At 53.7% G+C, this 14,254-nt stretch overlaps 1 protein-coding gene across 1 annotated transcript in view; it reads right to left on the minus strand.

Annotated features, from left to right (window-relative positions):
* The window catches only part of RUNX3 (RUNX family transcription factor 3), a 65,415-nt gene that overhangs the window by 14,239 nt on the left and 36,922 nt on the right, over positions 1-14,254 (minus strand). The window contains exon 4 of the mRNA XM_065927533.1: positions 5,363-5,467. Within this exon, the coding sequence (XP_065783605.1) occupies positions 5,363-5,467 (105 nt within the window). The remainder of the gene's footprint in view (positions 1-5,362; positions 5,468-14,254) is intronic.

The raw sequence follows: 14,254 nt of genomic DNA on the forward strand, positions 1-14,254 counted from the left end.
CCGTGGAGGGGGCAAGGGGGGCAGCAGGCCAACCGGAGCCGGGAGCCAGAAGCAGCAGCGCTGGGTGGGGCCGCGGGAGAGGCGCGGTCTGCGGGTGACAATGTGGGCCCCAGCCGCGGGGCTCTTCTGCCATCTGAAGCCTCTCGGCCACCTCCTCGGCTGCCCGGCCCGGGCCTGGTGCAGCCACAGCTCAGACACAGCGGCCACTGTCTGCCCGGCCCCGCGGGTGGGGCACCCGGGCCCGAGGCCCGCTCTGTGGCCTGTCAGGAGATTTACACCCGGCTCTTAACAGCCGCGCGGCATCGCAGGCGGGTGCTGGGCCCGGGGTGGTCCGCTGTGAATCGGCCCCCTGTGAGCAGATGAAAGCCGGTCGGCGGCTGGGCAGAGAAGCGGGCGGGCGGGCGAGGGGCCAGCGGGTCCCTCCTGGGGCCACAAACGGGGCTTCCAGCGGCCTGGGCCTGATTAGGGGGGAGCCCCGGAGGTCTGAGGTTAACCCCTTCCTGCCTGCTGGCTGCACTCCCTGGGAGTGGGTGGGGGTGCGTCCTGGGAGCCAGGGGCTGGGAGCAGCTGCCTCTCCTTCAGCCGGGCACCCCTCCAGTGCCCACACCTGGAGCGGAGGATGGAACTGTGGCGACCTGAGGTTGGCGGCCGGCTCAGGGTCACTCGGCCTGCCCACGCTGTCTGCAGCTCCCAGCCGTCCCCGTGGCTGTCTGCTCGCCTCCTTCAGGGCCCTGCTCCAATGTCACCCCTTCAGGAGGTGACGTTTCCCTGTGGGTCCCGGCCCTGCTCGCTCCACCCCTCCCCCAGCTTCAGTTTTCTCCGCCAGACTTCTCACTACCAGAAATCGGAACTAGCTGATCATTTGTTTTACCTCGTTCATTCATTCAACAAGTATCTACTGAACACCTACGACGTGCTCACGTCTGTGTTCCAGGGTATACATCAATGTCTGGCAAAGCAAAGGACCCCCCCACTGCCCGCCCAGGGTCGGGGGGGCGCACAGACAGTTATCAAGGAAGATGAAAAATAGGTGAAATATATGAGTGAGCTGTATAGCATCTTAGATGGTGACAAGTAAAACAAAAGCCAGGGAGTTTAGGGGGACGGGGGTGTCTGTGCGTCCAGGGGGTGTCGGGAGAGGCATGCCCAGGTAGAGGGAACAGCAGCGCAAAGGCCAAGAGGCCGAGCATGAAGCTGCCTCCTTCAACGACGGGTCAGCGGGCCAGCGGCCAGGGTGGGGTAAGCAAAGCGGAAGGTGGAGGAGAGGAGGGTGGAGGGGTCCCGGTCACACATCAGATTGGGAACTCACGGCCGCGGTGAGAGCAGCATGACTTACCATCTCTCCCCACCCCGAGCGTGTGAGACCCAGGAGGGCCAGAACCTGGTCTGTTGGGTTCAGTGCAGCCTCCTCAGTTTCCAGAACAATGCCTGATACATGGTCGGGACCCAGGAAAGTAGTATTTGTTGAAATCATCCCATGTATATTTTGGGGAAGAAAAGACACTCCCTCCCCCCAGGCAAGATGGGCCGGTGCCTCAGGGAACCTGCGCCCCACCCTCCCAAGTATGTGTTAGTCGGTCAGTCGTGTCCACGCTTTGTGACCCCGTGGGCTGTAGCCCGCCAGGCTCCTCTGTCCCTGGGATTTCCCAGGCAAGAATACTGGAGTGGGTAGCCGTTTCCTTCTCCTGGGGATCTTCCTGATCCAGGGATAAAACCCGGGTATCCTGCATCGCAGGCAGATTCTTTACGGCCTGAGCCACCAAGGAAGCCCTCCCAAGTACACCACCGCTGAGCCTGGGAGACGGGGCGAGCGGTTCCCAAACTGTGGTCCAGCCCAGGCCCGCCTGCCACCGTGCTTCTGGATCCTGTTCCACCTGCTTCTTAACCAGCCCCTGGTGACTCTGAGGGACACCAGCCCTGAGAACCTCGGAAACCAAGGCCACACAGGCAGGAAGCCACCAAGCCAGCCTTCAAACCCAGCCGGCCACCTGGCTGCAGACTGGGCACGCTCTGCAGGGCAGCAGAGGGGAACGACCCAGCCACAGAACCCACAGCCGGGCCTCGGGGCGCTGGAGGCGCCCGCTCCCTGGCTCCCGGGACCAACCTCGACTCCCAACACTCCCACAGAAGGCTCAGGCCTCACATGGGGTTGCAGGGGTGGGGGGCGGTCCCGAAGCAGGAGAAAAGCCCAGAAGGAAAACCCGGCGAACATCCACCAGGAGTGTCTTGAGGGCCAGTCAGCGACAGACTCATGGGACACCCACAGCTCCCCACAGCCCAAGCTAATGCCATCCCCGCCTTACAGATGAGCACCATGAGCTCAGAAGGCCCTTCCAAGCGGCCCTGGCTTCCCGGACCCCAGGCTGGAGCCCCCAAGGGGGTACCGAAGCTCGCCCTGGGGCAAGCGGCTTTGTCTGCCGGCCTGTCTCCTCCTGGGGTTGTTGAGGCTCAATTAAGAGACTCTGGGGGCTTCTCTGGCAGTCCACTGCTTAAGGCACTTCCACTGCAGTGGGGCAGCGGGTTGACCCCTGATCTGGGAACTCAGATCCTACGTGGCGCACAGTGCGGCTCTGCCACAAAAAGAGAGAGACTGCAAAGGGCCCGGCACCCCGGGAGTGCTCACTGACCAAACGCAGCTAACTGAGCCACAGGTGGGGAAACGGAAGCCGAGAAAGGAGGCGGCGGCGTCCAAAGGTGGCAGAGTGCAGGCCAGGTTGGGGCTGGAACCAGGGGTGCTGAGGAGACCTGCTCCCAGGGCCAGGCGGAGGGGAGGAGCAAGCAGGTGCTCCGAAGGGAGGGCCACCTCCCACATCCGCCCTTTTCTACAAACGAGCGTTTGCTAAGATCAGAGCGCGGCAGAGGATGAGACGGTTGGATGGCATCACCAACTCAATGGACATGAGTCTGTGCCAACTCCTGGAGACAGTGAAGGACAGGGAAGCCTGGCGTGTGCTGCAATCCATGGGGTTGCAAACAGTCGGATATGACTTAGCGTCTGAACGACAACCAAGATTTTGTTTCAAGAAACTGCTTTAAAAGCGCTGATCTGGCCCACACTGACTTGCTTCTGACTCCAGGGTCTTTGAGAGCCCAGCTTCGTTCCCTTCCTCTTGCTGCCTCCAACTATGCCATCCCTGCCCCAACCAGCTCACCCCAGGAAGGGGCCGTCTCAGGTGTGGGAGAGACGGGCGGACAAGGACTCAACTGGGGGCAGAGAGCTGAACCTCCATCCTCGTCCTCATCCAGTGGCCTCAGCTGGGGACGGTGGGCAGCTCTGGGTTGGGCAGGGCTGAACACATAGGGTCCAGCCATTGGACCCTTCTGGAATCTGAGGGATCCAGGCATTGGCTGGGTCCTGGGAGCCTTCCCACCAAGCTCCAGGTCCCCTGCCTGCCTGCCTCTATGCACGGGAAGCTCGCCGCTTTGTGGAGTGGCTCCTCAATGCTCAGCATCACGCTGAGCCCAGCTGGGGCTCCCATTCATCCTGATTCGGCCCCTGGAGACTTAACAATAAAACAGCACCTCCTTCATCAGAGGCTCAATACCTCCGCTACTGTGACCTGGGTTTCTCAGCAGCCCCCTTGCTGCTGACCAAGGAACGTTCAACCGTCGACCAGTGGGGGTGGTCGGGAGTATGGGGGACGCCAGACAACAAGGATTAACAGAACACCAGGGATCCAGAGACTCACAAGGACCCTGCCTCTGCCACAGTCAGATACCATCCACATGCTATCATCCCACTTCCTGGAGGAGGCAGCTGAGGCACAGAGAAGTCATGGACTGCCCTGAGGTTCCCCGGCCAGGTGAGCCAGGGCAGAATCTGCTCTCTGTACCATGCACCTGTGGGTTACAAGGGCTTCCCAGCCATCACCGCCTTGAGACTCTTGGGGTCACTGACCTGGTTCACAAATGACAAAACCGAGACCAAAAAGGAAACAAGACTTCTCTAGAGTCACAAAGCCCAAGGTCACAGTCGTGGGCCCGTCCACATCTAATCCCTGCAGGAAAGAACCAGCAGGAAGATGCCAGGGCAGGTGCCAGCTGGGAGGTGAATCACTGGGGCCTGATGACCGTGATAGGAGCCACGGGGGCTGTGGAGGAGGTGGCCTTGAGAAGCCTGCAGGGAAACACTCCCAGGGCTGCAAGACCCTGCTCTGAGCCCTTCCCCAGTGGCCAGATGCTAGTGTGGGCTGGACAGATGGGGCGCCAGGCCTGATTCCCCAAAAGAGAGAGGGGCCCAGGGCCAGGCCTGGGTGGGCCTCACTGATGTTGCCCTTGCACAGCCCTAGCCCTTGCCAGCCTCCTTCCTCAGGCCCACTCAGCCCTGGAACTGGGACTGAAAGCTATTTCTGGGAAGATTGGACACCTTCCTACACCTCAGACAGTGTGAGGCCCTGGCCAGGTTCTCAACATCCCCAGGGCTGGATTCCTCCTCCCGGGAACCCAGTGACCCTCTGGTTCAGGATCCCATGAGACAAGAAATGTGAGAGGGTTTTCTAAACTGTAAAGGGCCGTGGCGACAAAGAGAAGGACATGGCAACTCTCAATACATCGATCATGCCACAGCTCGGGGCCAGTCCCCATTAGCACTCTGCTCTGAGTTCAGGAAGCAACCAGAGACGACTGGCTGCTTGTTTCATTCACTTATTCATTCCCTCATTCATTCAGGAAACACAGGTCTCTGGCCCGCAGAGGCAGATGCCCCTCTGGTTTCCCTAATCTGAATCTGAAACTCTGGGTCACTCAGCAGGCAGAAGCAACAAAACAGAAACCCTCTCTGACGCTAAAATGCATGGATGACCTGCTACCTGCACAGAATATGTGCTCAATAAACAGAATCAGGTCTGCATTCCTGATCTCAAGAGGTGGGTCCTGGGGTCGGAGTATCTGGGCTCTGTGAGACTTAAGTCACACTGAGATTCAAAAGAAGGGTTTCCGAGGAGAAGATGTGGCCTCGCACCCCGAGCAGCACCTGCTTTGGGTGCTCTCTCCCTCCCACACTGGCAGAGGAAGCTGGGGTGGAGTCAAGCCAATCTGCCCCATCTCTGCCCAAAACACACACCGCCCTCTCTGCAGTCTTTTCCATCCTTTCCTTTCCATGTTCCCCCGTCGCCCCCTCAGTGGGCAGTCAACCCTCGGCGTGGCAGGGTGGAGGTCAAGTTGATCGTCACTTCCCCTTTGCAGCCTGGCTTCCTCCAGCCCAAGGCTAAGCCCAGGCACAGCGCAGGTAGGCTGCGGTGCAGCGCTCCCCGCGAGGACTGCAGTCCCCACAGCTCCAGGGGCCCAGTGCCCTCTGCCTGACCCTGCTGACCCCACTGGGCCCCCTCCCCCGCCCAGTCAGTCCGGTGGTTTTGGCACTTACGTCTGGGCTCCCGGGGTCCATCCACGGTCACCTTGATGGCGCGGTGGTAGGTGGCCACTTGCGTGGGGTTGGTGAACACGGTGATGGTCAGCGTGAAACTCTTACCTGGGGGGAAATAAAGGCAGGAGGTTGGCACCAGGAAGCTATTCACAACAGTCCAAAGCCCTCATCTTCCAGAAGGGCTGGGTCTCTCTCCTTTCACCCCGGGGCAGAAGAGAGGGCTCTGGGTGAAATTCAGGCTGCCGGGCTTGGCATTCAAGGTCCCCCAGAAGTCTGGTACCCATCTGATCACATTCCCCGACCCTGTGTTCTGGCCACCCTATTTTTCGGCCTTTGTGCTGTTCCTCAGGGACACTCAGGATTTTGGGGTGAGGGCTAGGATCGGTATATATTTTTTCCTGAAAATAACCTTTAGAGAAAATTTTGAGAATACAGAACATATAAAAAAAGAAGAAAAAAATCACCCACAGTTCCACTAGCCAGAGAGAAACACTGTTATTCACATTTGGGGGTTCTCTCCTGCAACCCTTTTCGGGCGAGTGTATGTTTTTACACAGTTGTAAAAATGACAATGAAGTAACTATTTCCATACCCTCTTTTCTTTTTTTTTTTTTGTCCGTTCACTTAACATCACATCATAAGCACTTATGTCATTAAAAATTCTTCATAAACTTCATTTTTAATGGCTGCAAAATATTTCCACTCATGGAAGCCTCATCTTTTATTTATCCATCTCCTTATCTTGGGTATTTATGCTGCTGCTCATTTCTTATTGGTGTGTGCAACCGGAGCTTGAAAACGGACTGATTTGGGAGCTACAGACATTTCATTTGTAGACACAACTGTTATTTCCAGAACTCTGTTCTATTTTTAGATAAACATTTGGCCCCAAAGTCTCCATTCAAAATTCCTGAGGAGGGAAAAAAAAAACTTCAAAAATCATCATTTTTGTGTTACCGTTTAAAATAAAAGGAAAATGACCTTCTGTTTATAAAAATCTTTGTCTACACCTCTGCTTATTTCCTTGGCCTAGGTTCCAGGCAGCAGTGAATGATTTGATTGCGTCAGAGGGCTGAGATGAATTCAGGGGCGCTGATCTCTCCAGTGAGATGACTCTCCAGAGAGAAGCATTGCGATCGGTATGGGGCCGGGTCTACTGTGATGCTGTCAGCATTTTCACGACCAAGTCTATCAAGGTGGAAGATCTCTGAAACTAAGCTTCAACACCTTTCTTCTATTATCAGTGAGAACTGAAACATTTTATGTTTATCATCTGTCCTCATTCAACACAAATGACTGCTTCCTGGTGTTCCAAAGTTTTAAGGTTTTTAATGCCTTAAAAAAAAACACCACTCTCTAGCAAGCTTGTTAACACTTTCCTTGTCCTGTTTGTGGCAATCGGCTTCCCACTTCACTGGCCCTTACATTTCGCTTTCTGACTCCGAGCTGATTTGCATTTTCAGTTCTACCTCTTGATTTGTGACTGCTCCTGTCTTTTCCTGTTTGGGGAAGTTTCCCCGTGGAACAAGCAGATAAAGGGTGCCTTCGATCAACATCATCCTCTCTACCTCCTACGCTGTTCTTTGATTCTTCTAGGGATTTACTGGTTGGCCTGGTAGAAGGTAAAGTTTTTCCTCAAAGGGCAACCCGATTTTCCTGAAGTCGGAGTCTCCTTTCCTGCCCTGCTCTCTATTGTCATCAAAGTCTCCACGATATATGGGGGTGGGGGGTGGGGAGCCAGCGAGCATCACTGATCCCCAAGTCAAACTGGCCTCCTTCTGCTCTGCCTCTGAGCACCCCTACCTCTGGTCCCCAGTTACAGGCCTGGGGACTCCCCAAGGTCAGGGGCCGACGGCTCTGTGCACCCATGTCCCCCAGGGCTGTCCTCGTACTCTCAACACCCATCCAGGACAGGCAGACCCAATTCCATATTCCCACTTCACGGGTGGGAGACAAAAGTTTGAGGGGTGTGTGTTGGGGGGAGGTACCAATAGCTAGCTTAGCATGGCTGGTACTTGATGATCTAGTGATGGGAGTGGAAATTCCAGCCCCAGAAACAGAGCAACCCAGAGCAAAAGAAAACAGCCATAAAAAGGAACAAAACTGGGCCATTTGCAGAGACATGGATGGACCTAGAGACTATCGCACAGACTGAAGTAAGTCAGAGAGAGAAAAACAAACAGCGTATATTAGCACATATATGTGAAATCTAGAAAAATGACACAGGTGAGCCTATTCGCAATGCAGACACAGAGACACAGACGAGGAGAAGAAATGTATGGACACCTCGGGGGAAGAGTGGGTGGGATGCACCAGGAGACTACGACTGGCATGTATACACTATATGTATAAAACAGAGGACAGAATAATGAGAACCTACTGTATAGACAGGGAACTCTACTCAATGCTCTGCAGTGACCTAAATGGAAAGGAAATCCAAAAAAAAAAAAAAAAAGAGGGGATATCTGTAGACATACAGCTGATTCACTTTGCTCTGCCGCAGAAACTAACGCAGGGCCGTAAAGCAATTACATGTGTGTTAGTCGCTCAATCCTGTCTGACTCTTTGTGACGCCATGGACTATAGCCCGCCAGGCTCCCCTCCATGGGATCTTTCAGGCAAGAATACTGGAGTGGGTAGCCATTCTCTTCTCCAGGGGATCTTCCCCACCCAGGGATCGAACCCGCGTCTCCTGCACTGCAGGCAGATTCTTTACTGTCTGAGACACCAGTTCAGTTCAGTCGTTCAGTCGTGTCTGACTTTCTGCAACCCCACGAGTCGCAACCAGGGAAGCCCCTAAAACCAAAGATACTCGGATGAAAATTAAAAAAAAAAAAGAAAATCAGCCAGGCTGCTTGGGGCCACACCAACGGGGGCTTCTGAGCCTGGGAGAGAGTGCGTGCGTGTGTGTGGCAGGGAGCAGGGGAAGGGTAGTGGTTTAAATTGAGGTGTGACTTGAACTGGGGCAGAGTGGGGCCTCGCTGGAGGAATTTTCCAGAGCCGGTAGCTGGAGGCAGGGATGGAAATGCACCTGCATCCGACCTGGTGTTCTGGCCCAGAGAAACCAATCTGGCCCCTCACTCTCAGACCACAGGGGCTCTTTCCATGGCTTCTGGAAACAGAGTGTGCAGAAAGTCTCTTGGCCTCAGGCTCTCTGCCCACTCAGGGACCCTTCTACCCCACTAATGCTTCCTCTCATTCTGAGGTCCGTTCCCTGCTGGACCCTCTCCCCAACCAGTCGGGCACTCTCCGGAGGTCCCTGGGCTTCTGACCCCTCCATCACTCCCTGGCACCGCAGGGTGGTTTAGGTGGCCAGCCCAAAGCCGATGGGCCGCGGGGTCCCTGCACTCGCCAGCTCACTGAAGCCCTCAGGTTTTAGCCTCACTTCCTTCAGGTCATCACTTTAAAGTCACCTTCCCAGGGAGGCCCTCCTGGGTCACTTTATCTAAGAGGCATTTTTATCTTGGCATGCCTCTTAGAATCGAGCGGGCTTGAGAATAGAAAAAAAAAAAAAAACAAGAAAAGGACAACAATTGTATCTTCCCTAGCCTCCACCTGAAATGTAGCATCTCTCTGAAGGATGAACGTATGCAACAAATCACAGAGGCGTGACAGCAGTCTCCGTGACCTTGTCGCCAATAGACGTCACAGATATTAACATATCACGTTACAGATCACGCAGATTTCTTTAAATATCTTTTGTGCCCGTTGCAACGTCAAAGTCACAGTCATCATCAAACTATTGCTAGATCTTGCTATTTAACACACTAACAAAGCAGCATATTTATCACATTTAAAAAAATGTTTTGCTAACTATGTTTTAATATAACTGGCTTTCATTACCATCCTTTGCATTTTATTTCATTCCTATTTTTTTTTCATGGTGGTCCACTTTTTAAAAAACTTATTTTTAATTAGAGGATAATTGCTTTGCACTATTGTGTAAATGTATGCCATACATCAATATGGATCAGCCACAGGTATACATGTGTCCCCTCCCTCTTGAACTTCCCTCCCACCTCCTGCTCCATCCCACCCCTCTAGGTTGAAAAACACTATTCTGAGACTGTTAAAGGGGTTCCTGGAGCGAAGAAAGATTAAGAAGCTCACTCTGAAGCATCATAGACCTTCCCACTTCCACTTGCTAGGCCTGAATTTCCTCCTAAGGCTTATTACTGCTAATAATCCATCTACTTATTTATTTTGTCTCCCTCTACTAGATGAGATGGTCGAAAGGCATCATCAACTCAAAGGACAGGAGCATGAGCAAACTCTGGGAGATAGTGAAGGACAGGGAAGCCTGGAGTGCTGCAGTCCATAGGGTCACAAAGAGCCAGACACAACTGAGTGACTGAACAACTAGATGATATGCTCTGTGGGGGCCAGAATTTTTGTCTTCTTCATTGCTCTGTCCTCAGCCCCTAGGACAGCATCTGGCACATAGCACATGCTCAATAAATGCTTGTGGAATGAATTAAGGGCAAAAGTTACTGCTCCCATTTTACAGATGAGAAAACTGAGGCTCACAGCAGGGCAATGAGTTGGCTAGGTCCCACGATAACCAAGTGGAACCCAGGAAAGTCAGCACTTACTGGAACCTGCCCTGCCACACCGACCCTAAGCATCTACTCCTTGGGTGTGAGAAACTCCACCCCACTAGGCAGCAAACCACAGGCCAGCACTGAGGTCACCAGCCCACCTCAACAGCTTCCTCCCAGTTTCCAAGCCTGACACCACCCCTCCCAGGTAGCCACAGAGAGGAAGGAGGGAGGAGGGACGAAGGGAGGAGCTGGGACCTAGGAGCAGGGGTGGAAGGGAGGGGGCCAGGCATCAGGTGCCACAGGAGGCTGCCCCCCACTCCCAAACCAGAGGTGGGGCAAGCCGTCTCCCAGAGCGCCCCTCGCTTCTCTCTGTGCCTGGCAGCAAACCCATCCAGCCATCTCTTAAGGGCAGGAAGCCGAGAGGACTTTGTGCAGGTTAAAGGTACAATTCCTAGGAGTAGGCAGGCAGCCCTGGAAGGGGGGCGGGGAGGAGTCCTAGTCTGTAAATTGCTGCTCCATGGGGCTGAGAATGGCCCCCAGACTTTGCCGGAGAACCCGGGTTTCGGTCGCTGGATGGGGCAGTGGTGGGGTCTGACAGTGCGGTCCTGGGCAAGTCTCTGTCCCTCTAGGCCTGGGTTCCTGTGGAACAAGTCCCCGCCCCTGGGGCTTCATGGACAGGGGGAGGACTCATCTCTGGGGCCCTCTGGATTTGTTCAGGGTCGACCAAGAAGCCATCTACTCCTGCCCCACCAGTGGTCCCCCTAAACCGGTGCCCATGATTGCATTCCAAATTTTTCTCCACACACTGAGGTTTCCTTTTAACCAATTCATAACGGTTCAGTTCTTTTCATCTTCACCCAGGCCAGTGGCCCCCTCCTCAATTCAGTTCAGTTCAGTCGGTCAGTCGTGTCTGACTCTTTGTGACCCCAGAGACTGCAGCATGCCAGGCTTCCCTGTCCATCACCGACTCCCAGAATGTACTCAAACTCATGCCCATTGAGTCAGTGATGCCATCCAACCATCTCATCCTGTCGTCCCCTTTCTCCTCCTACCTTCAGTCTTTTCTAGCATCAGGGTCTTTTCCAGTGAGTCAGTTCTTCCCATCAGGGGGCCAAAGTACTGGAAGTTTCAGCTTCAGCATCAGTCCTTCCAACGAATATTCAGGACTGATATCCTTTAGGATGGACTGGTTTGATCTCCTTGCAGTCCGAGGGACTCTAAAGAGCCTTCTTCAACATCACAGTTCAAAAGCATCAATTCTTCGGCTCTCAGCTTTCTTTATAGTCCAACCTTCACATTCATACATGACCACTGGAAAAACCACAGCTTTGACTAGCGGCCATTTGGGGAGCTTATGGCGCGTGGTCCTCCAGAGGTGGGATGTGGTGGGTAGGGGAGATACAACTGTCTAGCACTACACAGGACAAGGGATTATTCACTCTTCCTGTGTGTGAAAACCTGCTTACAGAGAGTCTCTAAGCCACGAGCCTAACTCAGTTGTACACAAAACAGAAGTTTTTGCACTCTTTTAACATCTACTGAATTTTCCAGAAGCGAAGACAGTTCTTAACTGTTTCAAAAAAATTTTGCTCAGAGTTTTGCCAAAAATTTCTCACAGCTTCAGCAAATCGTGTCCCTGGCGACGGTGCCACTTTCAGACTTTGAGTCACGTACACCTGGCCTGTCGGCTTGGGGGTCACAGGGCTTCCGCTAGAGGTGCAAACTTCGATCCACCCCACAGTGTCTGTCGGCTTGCCCCAGCATTTACATATTCAAATAGATACATTGTGATAAAGTTACTTTTCCTTTTTCTCTCCATTAGAGTTATGGAATTATATCGATTTTGAGAATGCATGTAGGTGGATAGATCATGACGATATCATGCACATTTCAACCGTAGGATGGTAGAGGGCATGTCGCAAAAACCTTCCGTAAGAAGGGGTGCTGCGTCTGGCAGGGTGGGGACGTCAGCCCTAATCACTGCAGGAGAATGACTCGGTTTCCTTCCCTTTCTTCTCTTGGTTTACACTTTCGGGCTTATCATGAGAGCTCTGTGGTAGTTCTGTGTATACGTCTTGCACAGAAATCTCTTTCTTAGAATTAAGGCAGGATCAAGGGATAAAAAGCAAGGAGACGAACAGAAGTTTCCATCTGGCTTCTTAAGTTCTGGCAGAAGGCAGAGAGCCAGGGAAAGGCTTGGAGTCCCAAACCCCAGGCTGTCCTGACTCCTAAGGTGGCCCAAACTGTCTGTGTCAACCAGCGATGTGTTCCTGGGAGGGAATTTCCCAATGGGCAGGCTGGGCGCAGCAGAGGCGTGGCTGCATGCCACAGGACCCCTGTGTCCTCCTTCCTCACTGCCAGCCGCCTCCACTTCTCCCACTCAACAATTCACACCTTCTGGGTTTCCCCCACCCCCGCCCAAACCACACCATAATCAGAGAATCAGTGACTGTCACCACTCAAAGGGACTTCAAAGGTCTCCTCCAGTCCCAGGCACTTGAAGTAACACAATCTCTAACCTGTATCCCGTTCTCAGCAGGTGCCAACCGATACACTAGTACCAGTTTCCTCAATGCTCACAGAAATCCCACGAGGTAGGTTCGAGTATTGCCCCATCTTATGGATGAGGAAACAACAGAGACACAGAGAGGTTAATAAGCCATTTGCCCAGTGTCACCTGGCGAGTCACCAGCAGAGCTGGTTGCAGAGCCCAGGCTGTCTGCTGGGCCTCCAAGGTCTGAAAGGCTCATCAAGTTCCATGGGCATCGGAACTCCCGCTCAGGCCTCTTCTGCCTCCTAGGACCACTGAGACTGGGGAGAGAATGGAGTTTGTAAACTCCGCCTCCTGCCCCTCCCGGAGCCAGGATCCCAGCCTCCCTCCGCAGTGCCTGCTCCAAGAGCCCTGGGCTGAACGATGCTTTGGAAGCCCAGCTCCTTCTCTGTGGGCCTTGTGGGGTGGGTGCAGGTCTGTGGGTAAAAATACTACCAAGAAACCATTTTCAGTGGCGGGACGGCCAGGTGAGGTCTCAGGAACACACGGAATAACCAACTCGTCGCTTTCCAGGAGAGGGAGTAGGGGAACCCATTCCTGATGGTCGCTGGGCTCCCAGCACAGAATGCCTTTCTGCTGCAGCTCCAGGTGCCCTCCGCTGCCACTGGCGGACCGGCCACCGCCCAAGACCCAGCCGCATCCAACCGCATCCGAGCAAGCCCCCTGCCAGCCAGTGGTGAGCGGCTCTCCACTAGGGGCTGGGATTAAGTTGCAAAAGGCTTGAGAAATTGGGAATGACAAAGGGGGCTTGGAGACTAATTAGGAGCAGCAATGAAAGCTTAATTCATAAAAGCAAACATTTTCCATCCATCAACCTGCAACCAGTTAAGGGCAACGTTTGAAAGAAATCTGTGCGTGGGGAAGGGAGCCAACAGGAACAGGAAATGTTTGAAAGAATGTAAACTATTTCAGTTTCATAAAAAAGTAACAAGTAAACAGTTATTACATGCAAATAATGCCCTGGTTTTAATTAATGCTGAAAAGTCAAAATATGTTTGACATTTGTATGTATACATTGAACGGCTGGAGAGGAAAAAAATGGTGCCCAGATGCCCGTTTCCGAGCTGGGCTGGCGGCTCACAGGGAACTAAAACCTTAAGAAGGTCTTGTTTATTGGTGATGAAAAGTACAATTCTGCCTCAGCCTCTCTGGAGGACTGGAAGCAGAGGGAACCTAGCTAGCTTTCTTAACAAACTGGAGGGGCCGGCTGGTTGCCTGGGAAGGGCACTCCCCACTTTTCGCTTTTTTCAGCAGTCTGGTCTTAAAGGGCCAGCAAGCCCTCAAGTCTCCATTTCGCCCCGGCCGGGGTTCTACGATTTCTCAACTCAGAAGTGGTGATGGGATTTCAGGTCCCAGCCGCTTCCCACTCAATAGCCCCTGGCGGCAGCCACAGCGGCGTCTGGTCCTGCCTTCCCTCAAAATGCCCGAGGAAGATCAGATAGGTAGGCTGGCACACCAGCCTTGATTCTAGAGCGGGAGATGGCAGCCTTCAAGCTCTGCTTTCCAGCACCCAGCATCCTGCACTGAGTTCGGGTTTTTTTCTTTTCTAAACCACCTTAAGGTTCAAAGGGGCTGGCGAAACTGTGGCTTCGGGAGACCACAGCTGGGGAGAGGCAGCCTCAAAGTGTGGGGGAGACTCCACCCCAGTGGAGAGAGTGGTTGGGGTGTTCGGGGCCCAAAGACCAAGGATTCGTCAAAACCAGCTTCTAAGCAACGCGCCGCGCTGTAAAGACCCATGAGGCCCCATTTTGAGCTTGTTGGTCCGAGATCCCCCAGCATCTCCTGTGAGGCTGAGGAGCT

This window comes from Muntiacus reevesi, chromosome 3, assembly GCF_963930625.1.
Source record: "Muntiacus reevesi chromosome 3, mMunRee1.1, whole genome shotgun sequence".
In the NCBI taxonomy this organism is placed as follows: domain Eukaryota; kingdom Metazoa; phylum Chordata; class Mammalia; order Artiodactyla; family Cervidae; genus Muntiacus; species Muntiacus reevesi.